Source organism: Alligator mississippiensis, chromosome 3 (genome assembly GCF_030867095.1).
Source record: "Alligator mississippiensis isolate rAllMis1 chromosome 3, rAllMis1, whole genome shotgun sequence".
NCBI lineage: Eukaryota > Metazoa > Chordata > Crocodylia > Alligatoridae > Alligator > Alligator mississippiensis.
This window is the reverse complement of record NC_081826.1, coordinates 239,116,732-239,132,974: the sequence shown is the minus strand read 5'-3', so window position 1 is coordinate 239,132,974 and position 16,243 is coordinate 239,116,732. Positions and strand designations below refer to the sequence as shown.

Sequence of the window (16,243 nt, the reverse complement as noted above, 5' to 3'; positions counted from 1 at the left end):
TATGCCAACCTATTACAGTTCTCAACAAGTAGTATTTTTCTTTTTCTACGTAATATATTTTTTGAAACACAGTTACCATATTTACTTGAATCCAAAGACGAGTTTGTTTGTTTTGTTTATATTCCCCCAATAAGCATAATGGGGGCAGGGGAGGGGGAAGTCCTATCTTAGATTTGAGTTACCAGCCCCAGGCGAGGCAGTGGTTCAGGTCTGGCTTCAGCCCCTGGGTTCAGAGTCAAAGCTGGAGCTGAGTCCCCACCTGCCCTTGGCCGGGGTGGCTTGTGCAGCGTGGGAAGGGGTGCGTGGCAGGAGGAGTGCATGAGACAGACCACATAATGGGGATGTTAGGGGGAGTGCATCGGGGAGATCTCACAGGCTACCTTTCTCTCGCCATTTGTCCCATTCCCCCCTACCCCACCTCCCGCTTACATTTAGCTCTGCTTCCAGATCCAGCCCTGGACAGGCACAGAAGGGAAGGCATGGGCTTGTGGGGGGCAATAGGTTGGGGAGGAAGGTAGGGAAGGCAAGAGGTGGTGGTCTGGCCCCTTGCTCCCCACCCCCCACACCCCAACTGTTGTGGGAAGACAAATTTAAGATGGCTCTCCAATAATCAGATTTTATACATGGAAAATGATAACTAATTTATCATTTTCCATGTACTGAATCTAATGATTGGAGGCTCATCTTAAATTCAAAACCATCTTGGATCTAGGTAGATACAGTATATTCCTGTCAAATAACTGTGTACAGTGCTCTTCAGTATCTTCATTAATGATCTGGATTCAGGCGTCAGACGCAGACTGGCAAAGTTCACGGATGACACTAAACTATGGGGGAAAGCAGTCACGCTGGAGGACAGGCTGGGGATACAGGCTGACCTGGACACACTTGCAGGGCAGGTGTACCAAAACCTGATGGCATTTAACATAGAGAAATGCAGGGTACTTCACCTTGGGAGAAAAAAACCAGCATCATACTTACAGGCTCGGCCGTGCTACGCTTGCTGGCACCACTACTGAAAGAGACTTGGGGGTCTTGATTGACCACAAGATAAACGTGAGCCCCTAATGCGATGCTGTGGCCGGCAAAGCAAACCAAACTCTGGCATGCATCCACCAATGCATCTCAAGAAAAACCAGGGATATCATCCTCCTGCTTTACTTGGCCTCAGTGAGGCCACAGCTGGAATACTGTGTCCAGTTTTGGATCCCCCCACTTCAGGAGGGATGTGGGTAAGCTCGAGAGAGTCCAGAGGACAGCCACCCATATGATCAAAGGCCAAGGGAGCAAGCCTTATGAAGAGAGGCTGAGGGACATGGAACTCTTCAGCCTGGCAAAGAGAAGGCTCAGGGGGGACTTGGCGGCTGCCTATAAGTATATAAGGGGTGTGCGTCAGGATCTGGGAGAACACTTGTTCGCCAGAGTTCCCCAAGGGATAACTAGGTCTAACAGCCACAAACTTCTAGAAGGTCGATTCAGACTCAATATAAGGAAAAACGTCTTTACAGTCCGAGTGTCCAAGGTCTGGAACAGACTCCCCCCAAAGGTGGTGCAAGCACCTACTCTGGACTCATTCAAAAAGGCATTTGGATGTCTATCTTGCTGGGATCATTTGATCCCTGCAGACTTCCTGCCTCCGGCAGTGGGGATGGACTCATAGATGTTCACAGATTTAGGGTCAGAAGGGACCTTGTAGATCTTCTAGTCCGAACCCCTGCCCTGGGCAGGAGAAAAAATCCTGGATGCAGGGTCCCAAGCACACACCCAGGCTTAAGCTTGCAACTCTGTGGCCCCAGAGTCAGGACACTGCCCCCTGATCAGGCGGGTGGCCCTCCTTTGGATCCTCTCAATGCTGTCCACATCCCTCCTGAAGTGCAGCACCCAGAACTGGACGCAGTACTCCAACTGCAGCCTGACCAATGTCGCATAGAGGGGGAGGATCACCTCCTTGGAACTGCTCGTGATGCATCTGTGGATGCATGACAAGGTGCGATTAGCCTTACTGACCGCTTCCTCACATTGGCAGCCCATGATCATGTTGGAATCAATAATGACTCCAAGATCCTTTTCTGCCTCTGTGCTGACGAGAAGGGAATTCCCCAGCCTGTAGGTATGCTGCTGGTTCTTCCTCCCCAGGTGCACTACCTTGCATTTGTCAGTATTGAATCCTATCCTATTCTGAACCACCCACCCCTGTAACCTGTCAAGATCTAGTTGTAGCCTGTCCCTCCCTTCTAGTGTGCCCACCTCTCCCCACATATTAGTGTCATCTGCGAATCTGAACAAGGTGCTTTTCACCCCCTTGTCCAAGTCGCTGATGAAGATTGCCCGTAGTTTAGCGTCATCCGTGAACTTTGTCAGACCACATTGGGATTGAGGTCTCATTGCGTAAGGCCCTAGAGATATGCAGGAAGAAAGCAGTGCCTTTGAAAATCTTCCATCTGTTTGTAACTATTTAAAGACACAAACAGGTCACAGATGTATTGGGGGGGGGGGGGGGGGGGAAGGGGTGAAGAGGTGGCTGGTACCATTGCCCAGAGCTACTGATAAGACTCTGGTTTTAATTTTTGTAGATTTCCTAAAATTTTGCAGTTAAGGCTAACACCTTCCATGATAGGAAACTCAGAATCTAAATTTTTGGAAGGTTTCAGCCAAATTAGTTTGTCTGTTCTCTGACAAGGTGATGGGGAAACTTTTTTGCCATTTTTAGAAATTCTGATAAGCTTTTCTTTCAGTGGTGGTGCCACTGTGCTTTAGAACAGGACCTTGAAATCAGGTGCAGGGGGTGACCCTGCATGTCCTGGCCATGCCTTTTGTTCCTTTTCAAGATTAATTTGACAAAGAAGTCAGCTTCTAACAAACTGCACTTTGCACAGACTTCAGGTCTGCTAGAATGTGTCCGCCAAGTCTAACTGTTCTCCCACTGCTGAGCGTACTTCTGCCCATTACAGCTCCTACAAGTGATTACACTGCATGTGTGCTATCTCCACAGAGAGATGTTCTAACCCAGGACTTTCCTTGTCATTACAGCTCCTCATTACTACTGACTTTGGTAGGAAAAAACAATTAAATTGAAAGCAGGGAGGGAGACTGACTGTCTTATGCCTCCACTGTGCTTCCAGAAGTATAGAGAAGCTAGCCACCTGCCTTGAATTTAAGGAGAGGAAGGAAAGGCACAGATTGGGGGAAAGAGATGGATGGAAGGGTGGAGGGAAAGAGAGACATTGTTGGGACTTGTGAGACAAGAAGGTTGGGACTGGGACTTGCTGGATAAGGAAATGGGATCTAGGCTGACAAAACTAGGCTGGGATTATTTGGGCAAGAAGACTGGGCCTGCAAATGATAAAGCTGTAGAGGAAAGACTGTGACTCACTGGATAAAGAGCTTGGACTAACTGGACAATAGGATAGGTGCTTGGGGACAGTGAGTGAGATTATGGATAGAAGATTCATAGATGTTAGGGTCGGAAGGGACCTCAATAGATCATCAAGTCCGACCCCCTGCATAGGCAGAAAAGAGTGCAGGGTCTAGATGACCCCAGCTAGATGCTTACCTAACCTCCTCTTGAAGACCCCCAGGGTAGGGGAGAGCACCACCTCCCTTGGGAGCCCGTTCCAGACCTTGGCCACTCGAACTGTGAAGAAGTTCTTCCTAATGTCCAATCTAAATCTGCTCTCTGCTAGCTTGTGGCCATTATTTCTTGTAACCCCCGGGGGCACCTTGGTGAATAAATACTCACCAATTCCCTTCTGTGCCCCCGTGATGAATTTATAGGCAGCCACAAGGTCACCTCTCAACCTTCTCTTGCGGAGACTGAAAAGGTCCAGTTTCTCTAGTCTCTCCTCGTAGGGCTTGGTCTGCAGGCCCTTAACCATACGAGTGGCCCTTCTCTGGACCCTCTCCAGGTTATCTGCATCCCTCTTGAACTGCGACGCCCAGAATTGCACACAGTACTCCAACTGCAGTCTGACCAGCGCCCGATAGAGGGGAAGTATCACCTCCTTGGACCTATTCGTCATGCATCTGCTGATGCACGATAAAGTGCCATTGGCTTTTCTGATGGCTTCGTCACACTGCTGACTCATGTTCATCTTGGAGTCCACTAGGACTCCAAGATCCCTTTCCACTTCCGTGCCACCCAGCAGGTCATTCCCTAGGCTGTAGGTGTGCTGGACATTTTTCCTCCCTAGGTGCAGCACTTTGGATTTCTCCTTGTTGAACTGCATTCTGTTGTTTTCTGCCCACTTGTCTAACCTGTCCAGGTCTGCTTGCAGTTGTTCCCTGCCCTCCGGCGTGTCCACTTCTCCCCATAGCTTTGTGTCATCTGCAAACTTGGACAGAGTACATTTCACTCCCTCGTCCAAGTCGCTGATGAAGACATTAAAGAGTATCGGTCCCAGGACCGAGCCCTGTGGGACCCCACTGCCCACACTCTTCCAGGTCGAGACCGACCCATCCACCACGACTCTCTGGGTGTGACCCTCCAGCCAATTCGCCACCCACCGGACTGTGTAGTCATCCAAGTCACAGCCTCTTAACTTGTTCACCAGTATTGGGTGGGATACCGTATCGAAGGCCTTCCTGAAGTCTAAGTATACGACATCCACCCCTCCTCCTGTGTCCAGGCGTTTCGTAACCTGGTCATAAAAAGAGACTAGATTGGTCAGGCACGATCTGCCTGCCACGAACCCGTGCTGGTTTCCCCTCAGCATAATTTGTCCTGCCGGGCTCTCGCAAATGTGAGCCTTGATAATTTTTTCAAAGACTTTGCCAAGGATGGAGGTGAGACTGACTGGCCTATAGTTGCCTAGGTCCTCCTTCCTCCCCTTCTTGAAAATGGGGACCACATTGGCCCTTTTCCAGTCCTCCGGGACTTGGCCCATGCGCCACGAGCGTTCAAATATTCCCGCCAGTGGCTCTGCAATGATGTCGGCCAGTGCCTTCAGCACCCTTGGATGGAGCTCATCCGGGCCTGATGACTTAAAGGCATCCAGTTCTTCCAAGTGACTCTGCACCATCTCAGGGTCTACGTATGGAAGTCTGGTGCCTTGCTGCTGTCTCTCCACAACCCCAGTGAGAGACTTGTCTTGCCCCTCGCTTAGGAACACTGAGGCAAAGAACTCGTTGAGGAGTTCAGCCTTGTCCCCCCTGTCCGTCACCAATTGTTTTTGCCCATTTAGCAGGGGTCCTATTCCTCCCTGGGCCTTCCTTTTACTCCCTATATATCTAAAAAACAATTTCTTGTTGTCCTTTACTTGGGATGCCATCCTCAGCTCCATGGTAGCTTTGGCCCGTCTAACTGCCTCCCTGCAAGCACGAGCAGAGGAGGTATATGGTGAGGGAAACTACTGAGGAACCCTGTGATCAGATGAAGAAAGGAGTGAGAAAAAACAGGTTCTAGAAGGAGCAGCAAGTGAACTAAAATAGACTTGACATAGGTAAAATACTGGATGGGGAGCCATTTGGTAGAGACAGATGGCTAGATAAGGCCTCCAATGACTACATGTCACAGGTGCAGATAGAGATCATATGAAGAGCCAGGAGTGAGCAAGGAGACTGGAGACAGGAGTTATGGGGGAAACGGGGACAGAGTGCAAGCAGCAGAAAGATACTGAAAATAGGAGAGAGATGAGGGCAGGTTGGACAAAGAGGTCATGACAGACTGGGAGGAGAATGGGATTGAGATAAGCAGTTAGGGATGGAGAAGAGATAGGGCTGAGAGAGTGCAAATATATGAATAATCCAGAACAAGAAACGAGCAGACCATCTCTGCCTTGTGTTTAGTGCTTCTGTAATGAACAATTTAAAGCTGCCTCCCAAAATTCTACTCTCCCATTCACTCCGGGGAAGTTTTATTTGGTTGGTGGAATAAATGCCCTTGGTTTTTCCATTATTAAATTAATATGGCAAAAGAAAAGGATTATGTTTTGTGCCTTGGCTTGTAATTTTGCAGATCTGTGTACATGTTATATTGAAATGAAGCCTGAACCAAGTAAGCAATCAGGTATTTAGTAGGTAGTCTCTTCATGAAAAAAACAGGCTGAAAACTGCAATTTGCATTGATGCCAGGATTTAAACCTTATTCTGATGGGTAGGTTATCACATAAATATTAAAGGACACTGTAATCAAGAAGGGCCTAATTTTGAGTAGTATCTTACATTACATATTATCCCATTGTTTTTACTGGGGATGATACAAGGCTTACCATGAACAAGTGTTGAGGCAAAAACATCAGGTCTAGATTTAAGCTAATTAACTTACCATATAAATGAGAGTTGCATAGAAAGCAAACATTAAACTGGTGATAACAGTCTTTGCTGGATAGCAGATCACATCACATAGTGAGCATCTTGTAGTCTGAAGGAAAAATAGTTGTTAAGAACAGTTTTTTTGCTGTCAGAGTACTAACAGTACTTAATAGAAGAATGGAGTTCCCTATATCCATGTTCACGTCTGGAAAGGCTGCATTCATACACATTCATTGATTAAGTCTTTTTGATATCATTATCAAATAGAAACAATAATATATATATTGTCTTCTCTGCTGATCACAAGAACATACAGGAAATGCATGCCTTTTCTTTAGCCTTTTCTTTAGCCTGCCTGCTCTTTTGTCTCGGCCCCTCCAGAAGGTTACAAGAGGGGGTTACTGCTGTAGAGATGGCTGAGTTCTCTCCCCACACAGAAGGGGGAGATCACTCTGTGTGTGTGTGTGTGTGTGTGTGTGTGTGTGTGTGTGTGTGTGTGTGTGTGTGTGTGTGTGTGTGTGTGTGTGTGTGTGTGTGTGTGTGTGTGTGTGTGTGGTGGGTCTCCTCTGCTTGCAGATTACAGGGGCAGCCACAGCATCTGCTTTTAGACACTGTTTTCTCATCTGTAAATCTGTTTTTGCCCAGTGAGACATTTTCCTGTACAAGTACTAAGCTCTGCTTTCAAGTTTCATCCTGTTATGAATTGTTACTGAAAATAGTTTATGGCAATTAAAAAGCACCAGAGCTGGTAAAAATGTCAGTTTTGCACACAGTAACATCAGTAAGCCATGGAACACAAATCCTGATTAAAAAATCGGAGATATGTAAAGCCTATTAGAGTAGGTCCAAAATCATTAGCATTTCCACTAATATTCCTTACCTGAATTGTATAGAGTGGTGTGTGAGGATTTTGCAGAAGGTGCCCTGACAGCAAGTCCAGCTCTGCGAATTTTCTTACCAGTTGTGGCTGCAAGAATTTGGCTACGGATTTTGAAGCAGCAGAGACTCTGCTTAGCACACTGATAACTCTTACTGTATGAGATGAGGACAGTACACTTGCCACAACTGACATTGAGCCCTGCACAATGGAATCATTCTGCTGGAAGAGAAGGATTTAAGAAATAATGTGGCATTTTAAAAGCATTTTACTTAGATACCCTGACTAATGGGGAAAGGCCATCCCAGAACTGAACGTTTAATATTTAAGCCTATATAAGGATGATATTCTATTAACATTTCAGTTACTCTTAATTGAACACTATAAATAACAGACACCAAGTGAAATGATCTGAATTAACTTGACACAATATAAGCTATAGCAGGAAGAGATAATCCTACTGTATATTCTTCTGCAAAGCACCATCCTATTTTACCCTTACTGTCTTGCAAAATGATGTACATATATTTCGCACGGTTAGCTCTGGGAAATGAAAACAAAGGTTTTAGAGCTATTGTGTGGCCACTGGTTATCACTACAGAGGGGCCCAAGGCTACCTTCTCCTTTGCACTATTCCCAGCCCTATGCTGGCTCAGCAAGCAGAAAACTGCTGTCATCATCTGAATTTAAGAAGTCCTATGGATGCTGAGGATGCTCAACACCTCCCATGAGGCTTTGTCACCTTGCAGTGCTCACTGTAATTTTTCCACCTGACTCAGCATCAAAAGCAAAGCTGAAACTTAATATAAATTTGGAAACACAGGTGTTCAAGCTGAGAAAATGAGACTATCAACTCAGAACACTGATAGAAGATGGATCAGATTAAACTGAAACAACCTATGATCAAAGCCAAAGAAATTTAATATTTGGTTCTTGATGAGTTTTCCTCTTGATTTTATTTGTAACATTGACACCTGATTAATATTGTGATGAACATATGAGAAATGTGCAAGAGAGAGAGAGACAGAAAGACATGTTCTACTTTAACACTTAAAAATATGGTCTACTTTTCTACTTAACTCTTTTCACATTGCCCTTTGCCCCTCTGCTCTGATAATGCTGGCCACTTGTCTGCCTGTCCATTTCTTTATGCTTTCTTATGTTTTCTAAAATAAGGTGCTTCTGAGCTGAAAAATAAAGCCAGTTCTCTCCCTTTTGAATTCCCCTTCCTCAAGACCCACTGTTTCATGACTGAGGAGTAAATAATAGATATTGCAACTGAGGGTTAATCAACAGACACATCTGATGCATATCAAAAAATAAGGAGGCTTGTCCATCATCACCTTGACCATGGTGGCTTGTATCTTGCTCCCATATCCCTTTATCGGTATTCTTGGCTGAACACTCTTCAAGCCAAAGAAGAAACAGCAGTAGCATGGCAATTCAGACATGTATATTGGTCCAGTAGACAGGCTGAGGGCAGTGGGGGGTGAGGGGGAGGTGCAGGGGAAGATAAGATTTAGTTCTGATTCGCACTATTGGGCATTACCACTATAAAAATGGCATTAGACTGGAAGCCTTGCACAAACTTTTAATCCATGGTTTTCAGGCAGTTATTATTTAGAAACCTGACCTTCCATTCTGCAGCTCTAGGGAATTCAAACAAAGACTGAAGAAAAACCAAAATGCAAACTCTAATGCATCTGTGTGTGAGAGACATTCTCTGGGGTCTCACTTTTTGATACTGAGGTTCTCCAGCTGCCCAAGTTGTTCCTGTGCATGTCAAGAAGTATCTGTCTGACAGTGAAACAGCTCAGGGGTAGGTAACCCCTGCCATGGGTGCCAGAGTGTGGCACTCAAAGACATTTTGCTTGGCATGCATGCTTCTGGGTGAATGGTGGGGAAGGGACCGGGGCTACTCGGCCACAACAAGGATAAGGCCCTTCATGGCTCCCCCACCACCTGCCCCTGGCACACCAACATCTTACAAGTTGAAGTTGCAGGTGTTTTTGGCACTCTGTCCAAAAATGTTGCTGGCCCCTGGCCTAGCTCATACCTAAACCCAACTGAGATACAGAAGATCGCTGTTTCTTCACCGATTTCCCTTACGGTATGGGAGGGGGTGATTAGGAAGGTGTTATCTGAGTGCACCTTCCACGTGAATAGTGGATCATGCTTTATAGTAGGGCTGTCCAGCTTCTAAGCAGTTGGATGGTGCATGTCCTATGAGCCATACTAACGGAGACTGCATGCTGCAGGGGACACAGCCTGTCCCCCCATCCCAGCCCAGGCTGCATACTATGTGCTTGAATGCAGTCCTCCCCCACTGTAAATGGGCAGGTTCCCCTTTGCTGTACTGTGTGCAGTGCCCCACCTCGCCTTTAGCTGCCTGGTCATCAGATCCCTTGGCACCATGCACTGTGCCACACTGCTGTGTCCTGGCTTATCCCATTCCCTGGGGCTGGGCCATGTAGTTGAAGCTGGAGGAGGAGGGAGCCCTTAGCCCCTGGCTACTGCTACCACCAGAGTAATAAGTGTAGCCACAGCTGGGTGGAAGTCTCAGGGCTGCCTGATAATCCCTGATGGACCACATGAAGCTCCAAGGTTACCATTACCAGTTGGACAACCCTACTTTATAGAAAACATAGCAGTAGCCTGCTTTCTTTTGAACACAGCTGGAAGAAGTTGTTCTATAGCATAAGCTAGCTAAGAAATTAGAGCATTTGTTTAGACTGCGGAAAAGCATGGGTTCAGTTCCATTTTCTATCTGGGCTGATTCAAACCCACATCTCCCACAACTGGGAGAGTGATCCTATAGCAGCTTATAGGGGTTTTCAACCTTTTTGTTAAAGCTGCTCCATATTGCCAAAAAAATTGAGAGTTCAACAGGAACTATGGCTCTCCGTAATGAGTAGGGAAAAAGAGTCCAAGATTCCAGTTCCTGTCCAAGGTTCCCCCCACTTCCTCTTCTGTAATAAAAGCATATATATGAGGGGAAATAACACACACACACACGCTTTACAGTCAAAGAGTATGTAAGTAAATCTCTAGTCCACAGTGTAGGCAATGACATTCAGCCTTATCTAGTCAGACTTATTTTCAAAGGTAAACCAAAAATACAAAGTCCTTCCTCCTTTCTAACCCCAACACAAGGGCAATGGGGCACTGTAGCCTGGTGTTCCCCCAGATACCATCTAGGGCAGAACTATTCCACAGTAGACATACCTGTTACATACTTCCCTGGGAGTGGAATTGGAAACACTCCATCTAGCTTCCCTCACCTCCTCAACCTTCCAACCAAAGAGTTTCTATTAGCATGGGAAGTGGCAGATAGTGAAGGTGTAAAGCTGCAAGGATGGGTACCTATGGCTCAAGCTGGATTTAGCCTCCCACACTGCCTACAACCATGTCAGTGGAGCATGACTGGTTTTAAACAAGGGTGAAGGACCTTAGAGTCGAGGGGAAGTCGAGGGGAAAGGGACTTAACGGTGGGGGTCTACTACAGACCACCCAACCAAGGGGAAGAGCTAGACCAGGAATTCTTAAGTCAGCTCACAGAGGTAGTTAGGTCAAAGGATATGGTCTGGGAAGAGCAGTCAGCCAGGTCTGATCGCTCACGTAGGTTCCTAGCCAAGATACAGGACCGCCATCTAATCCAGGAGGTGCACAGCCCCACCAGGGGAGACACCTTGTTGGATCTGGTCCTGGCCACAGGCGACGACCTGGTGAGGGGTGTGCGGGTGCTTGACCAGCTGAGCGACAGTGATCATTGCCTGCTGGAATTCACCATCCAGTGCAAGGTGGCAAAGGCCTGCAGCAAGGCAGCAGCCCTGGACTTCAGGAGGGCAGATTTCAATGAGGTGAGAATAGTCTGGGAGACACTGAGTTCCCAGAGGGGAGGGGAGTTGGGTGTCCAGGAAGAGTGGTCATTCCTTAAGAAGACGATCCTCCAAGCCCAAAAGGAGGTAATCCCAATGCGGATCAAAGGAGGCAAGAGGGTGCAAAAGCCCCCATGGCTCACCAAAAGCATACGGGAACATCTCCTAGCTAAAAAGGAGGCGTACACCCAATGGAAGGGAGGGGCCATCACCAGGGAGGACTATACCTCGGTTGCTCGGGGCTGTAGGGGGGTGGTCAGGAAGGCCACGGTGGAGATGGAACTAGGACTAGCTACCCAGACCAAGGACAACAAGTCCTTTTTTAAATACATAGGAAGTAAAAAAAAGGTACTGGGTAATGTGGGGCCCCTGCAGGACACACTAGGAAATCTGGTTGTCGCACCAGACAGCAAAGCTAACCTAGCTAACAATTTCTTTGCCTCCATTTTTCTGAGCAGGGACCAGGTCACCCCCTCCACCCACTGGGACCCCCTCGTAGGTCCCAGGGGCAGCGCACCCAGGCCTAGGGTCAGTGAGGACCTAGTCAGGGAACTTCTGGAGGGACTGGATGTATTTAAATCAGCAGGTCCTGATGATCTCCACCCAAGTGCTGAGGGAATTAGCAGAGGTCATTGCAGGACCCCGGCACAGCTTTACGAGCATTCATGGTGCTCTGGCATGGTGCCAGAGGACTAGAAAAGAGCCAATGTGGTTCCTATTTTCCAAAAAGGGAGGAAGGAGGACTCAGGAAACTATAGGCCAGTTAGTCTTACCTCGGTCCTGGGGAAGCTTTTTGAGAGAATTATCCCGGCGCATGTCCACGAGGGGCCAGCAGGGGAGGTTATGCTTAGGGGCAACCAACATGGGATCATTAGAGGCAGGTCCTGTCAGACCAACCTAGTGGCCTTCTATGACCAGGTCACAAAATCCTTAGATGCAGGGGTAGCAGTGGACGTAGTCTTTCTGGACTTTAGGAAGGCCTTCGACACTGTCTCTCACCCCATTCCCCTTAAAAAATTAGGAGACTGTGGCATCGACACCTACACAGTCAAATGGGTCACTAGTTGGCTGGAGGGCTGCACCCAGGGAGTGGTGGTGGACAGGTCCTATTCAACCTGGAGGGATGTGGGCAGTGGGGTTCCCCAGGGCTCGGTCCTCGGGCCCGCACTGTTCAACATCTTCATCAGCGACTTGGACAAGGGCGTAAAAAGCACCCTGTTCAAATTTGCAGATGACACGAAGATGTGGGGAGAAGTGAGCAAGCTAGAAGGGAGGAATAGGCTGCAATCGGACCCAGACAGGTTACAGGGGTGGGCAGATGAGAACAGGATGGGTTTCAACACTGATAAGTGCAAGGTACTGCACCTGGGGAGGAAGAACCAGCAGCATACCTACAGGCTGGGGAACTCCCTTCTCGTCAGTGCAGAGGCAGAAAAGGATCTGGGAGTCGTTATTGATGCCAAAATGAACATGGGCCGACAGTGTGGGGACGCGGTCAGGAAGGCCAACCGTACCTTGTCATGCATCCACAGATGCATCTCAAGCAGGTCCAAGGAGGTGATCCTCCCCCTCTATGCAACACTGGTCAGGCCGCAGTTGGAGTACTGCATCCAGTTCTGGGTGCCGCACTTCAGAAGGGATGTGAACAACATGGAGAGGGTCAAGGGGAGGGCCACCCGCATGATCAGGAGTCAGCAGGGCAGGCCCTACGAGGAGAGGTTAAGGGACCTGGACCTGAACCTGTTCAGCCTCCACAAGAGGGGATCTAGTGGACATTTACAAACTGGTCAGGGGGGACCAGCAGGCATTTGGGGAGTCCCTGTTCACCCAAGCACTACCAGGAGTGACAAGAAATAACAGTCACAAGCTGGCAGAGGGTAGATTTAGGCTAGATATCAGGAGGCGCTACTTCACTGTCAGGGCAGCTAGGATCTGGAACCAACTTCCAAGAGAAGTGGTGCTGGCTCCTACCCTGGGGGTCTTTAAGAGGAGGCTGGATGAACACCTCGCTGGGGTCGTTTGACCCCAGTACTCTTTCCTGCCCATGGCAGGGGGTCGGACTTGATGATCTGCTCAGGTCCCTTCCAACCCTAACAACTATGAAACTATGAGTGTCCCAGGAGGGTAGCAGGAGGCTTCAGAAGCCTACTTGAGCGTGAGGAACTCCTCACTACATCCTATGTATAATAGGGTGGATAGGATCATTAGGGTTTACTGGTGTAAGACTTGAAAAGTATTGGCCTCCCCCAGCTTTGTTAACGCTCTATCAGCCTAGAGCAGAGGTTCTCAAACTTTTTTTTTGCGGACCACTTGAAAATTGCTGAGGGTCTCAGTGGACCACTTAATAAACTTTTTTTTGTTCTACAAATCAAAGCACACAATTCATATTTTAATATCAGCAGTCTTACCTTACAAGTACAGATACTCTTTATTGTTCTGCAACCTTTCCGCGGACCACCTGAATGGACCTCATGGACCAGTGGTGGTCCATGGACCACAGTTTGAGAACCTCTGGCCTAGAGCATTGCATAGGTATCAAACTCTGACACTGTGATTAACTTACAGAAATCAATGAAGAAACAAATAATCTAAACTGGCTTGAATAAGGCTATTCCACTCCCTAATCTGAATCCAGATTAGGACCCACTTAAACCAGGTGGCTGTAGTAGGGCCCTTTGTCTCTGCATGACTCTATACAGTTATTGTCAGGGGTTAGCAACCTATGGCCTGCAGGTTGGGCTTAGCCTGGGAGGTAACTGGATCTGGGCCTGTGATACAGCCCAATCAGCAGCATGCGACTCACCCCAGCACATCCCTTCTCCACTCTGTACCATGCTACCAAACCCCTACACAGCCCTTCCTGCTCTCTTCCTCCCCTAGGCAGGTGATGCTTCCTAGAAGTGAGCTCTCTCTTTGCCCACCTGTCCCCCCACCTACGGCAAGCACTAGAGGTAAGCTTTCTTCCTCCCTCCCTCCCCTGCCCTGTCTTCTGACATCAGTAGCCACCTAGTTCCCCCTTCTCCCCTACCGGAGGGCATTGGTGGCCTGTAGTGCAGTTGGCTTGCAAGCACCTGGCCCATTGCTCCAAAAGGTTGCAGACCTTGGTCTATGTCATTCTGTGGTCTGGTGCTAGAGACCCCTATTCTTTCCTGAGCAATCAAAATCACTGTGTACCCCAACAGTTCTTGAGAGTTTACCAGGTCCCTTCTGGGCCAACATGGTGTCCCTTCCAAGCCTCTGTCACTCCCTGCACAATGTGGGTCATGGTCCAAACAACTCATGACCAGAAAGGGAAAAGAATTCCTCCAACTATGCCTCCCCTCGAGTGTGGCTATCCAGAGCCATTCCTGCCTTTTTGGCTGCTAACAAGACCTTGCACTAGGCCTCAGTCCTGATGTATCACTACTAAATGGGCCAGATGTTGAGCAGTCCCCATGGTTATCTTAGCTTAAAGGGATGTGTCTATTTTAGGTGCCACTGAGATCTCAAAACCCTAGCTCACCATGCCACCTAATGCTGTCAGCCTCTTAAGTTTCTGCTGATGGACATGTGCAAAACCAACTGAATCTTGATGGCATCAAGCAATTCTGAGTCTAACCCTGACTAGGATTCAAAAAGTAGGCATTCCTTTGCCTATACCAAAGACTCACAACCTTTTTAGACTCAAGACACCCCTTGATTAACTCATGTCACCCCTTGGAAAATGCCAGTTTCAAATTTTCACTTGTTTTTTAACAAAAGAAAAACAATAGAGCAATGCTTCTATTGCAGAAAACTCAGAAGGGCCGCAACAGGTAAGAATGCTTTTTTAACACTATGGATTCCTATTAGAAATCTCTGGGTTTATCTTGTGAATCTTGTTTGCATACCTAACAGTGCTAGCATTGTGTGGCACCCCACAGCACCCTTGAAAACATCACATGGCACCCTGGTTGAGAATCACTGGGCTATACATTAGAGCAGGGATTTGAAACCAGCTTCCCACGTGTTTTCTAAGCTCCAGGGTATGAGGTCACTCATGCAAATATTAACTGGGTCAAACAGGGCTCATTTTACACAAAATTGAACATCTTAAAAGAAGAGTAACAAACCCCCCAATAGAATAACCTATGGCCTTAGAAGAGGGATTTTAACTTGTCTGTGATAGCCTAGGAGAGTGCTCTAACATTGGGTTATAAAAAGTGAAGGGACCATTTCCTACAACTTGTGTTTTGTGTATATTCTTACTTGATAGGTCTGTTCTGAAAATGCCTGGGCCTGGAGGTATATGACCTAATTTGAGAATGCCACCAGGCTTCAAACAGCAAATTCCTGTGTAAATCCAGTACTAGGTGCTTAAACATCTTTGAGGATCTGTGCCTTAAAGTCCTTTTCTGACTTGATGATGAGGTATTTTATCTTGGAATATTGGCCAACAACTGATCTGAGTTAGCCAAGACAGTGTAAGTTATTTACCTCAAGGAAAAATAACTTATGGCAGATAAAGCACATTTTGTTTGGTTTTGAAACACCAGAAGGAGAAAATCTGTTGTCAGAGTGTTAAAGACAGTAAAACAGACCCCTTACCTGGTTTGATGGTTTCCATTTTACTATGTTTGGAAGTTCATCCTTAATGTCATCTATAATTTCCACAGCTATTCTCTGGAGAACATAAGCTGGGATGAAAGCAGCAATTTAAGACTGAAATCAAAATCTCTGAATAAAACAAAAGAATGGCAAGGGTGGGGCAGGAAAGGAATAATAAGAGTCTCATAAATAAGATCACATACCTTGTCCAGCAAATCTATTTATCACCTGTCCACATAGCCACCCAATTGGCTTAATAGGCATGTTGGATCTGGGATGAGTTCCCTCCAGTTCTCGGATACCTCCAATGACTAACCTAACTGGTTTCTTAGATCACAAATGACTCAACACATCCACATGACTGTAACCACACAGGGAGCCTTTATGACAGCACAGTAGATCGCTTAGATACCCGCTTAGCTTCTGATGCATACATGTAGCATCTACAATATATTATTTCCTAAGAAATCATGCAACTTCTCAGAAGCTGTAAGGTAAATAGTCACATTTCCTGTAGATCCTTTATGAAGAAAGTGTTTTACATCCTGCTCTTTTACTATTTTGTTAGCAAGGTAAAGGTACAAAGCCAGATCTGGACAAGCAAGGCTATTACATATGACTAGGTGGCTTTGTTCTACTAACAGTCCAGCATGTTCAGAAGAATGTTTGATTA

At 47.1% G+C, this 16,243-nt stretch overlaps 1 protein-coding gene across 1 annotated transcript in view; it reads right to left on the bottom strand.

The window, feature by feature from the left end:
• The window catches only part of SPATA9 (spermatogenesis associated 9), an 18,298-nt gene extending 2,055 nt beyond the window's left edge, over positions 1 to 16,243 (bottom strand). Inside the window, exons 1-4 of the mRNA XM_019483621.2 lie at positions 15,774 to 16,243; positions 15,571 to 15,659; positions 7,130 to 7,348; positions 6,263 to 6,358 (exon numbers count right to left, since the gene is read on the bottom strand). Coding sequence (XP_019339166.1) covers positions 6,263 to 6,358; positions 7,130 to 7,348; positions 15,571 to 15,659; positions 15,774 to 15,834 — 465 coding nt within the window. The 5' untranslated portion in view covers positions 15,835 to 16,243. The remainder of the gene's footprint in view (positions 1 to 6,262; positions 6,359 to 7,129; positions 7,349 to 15,570; positions 15,660 to 15,773) is intronic.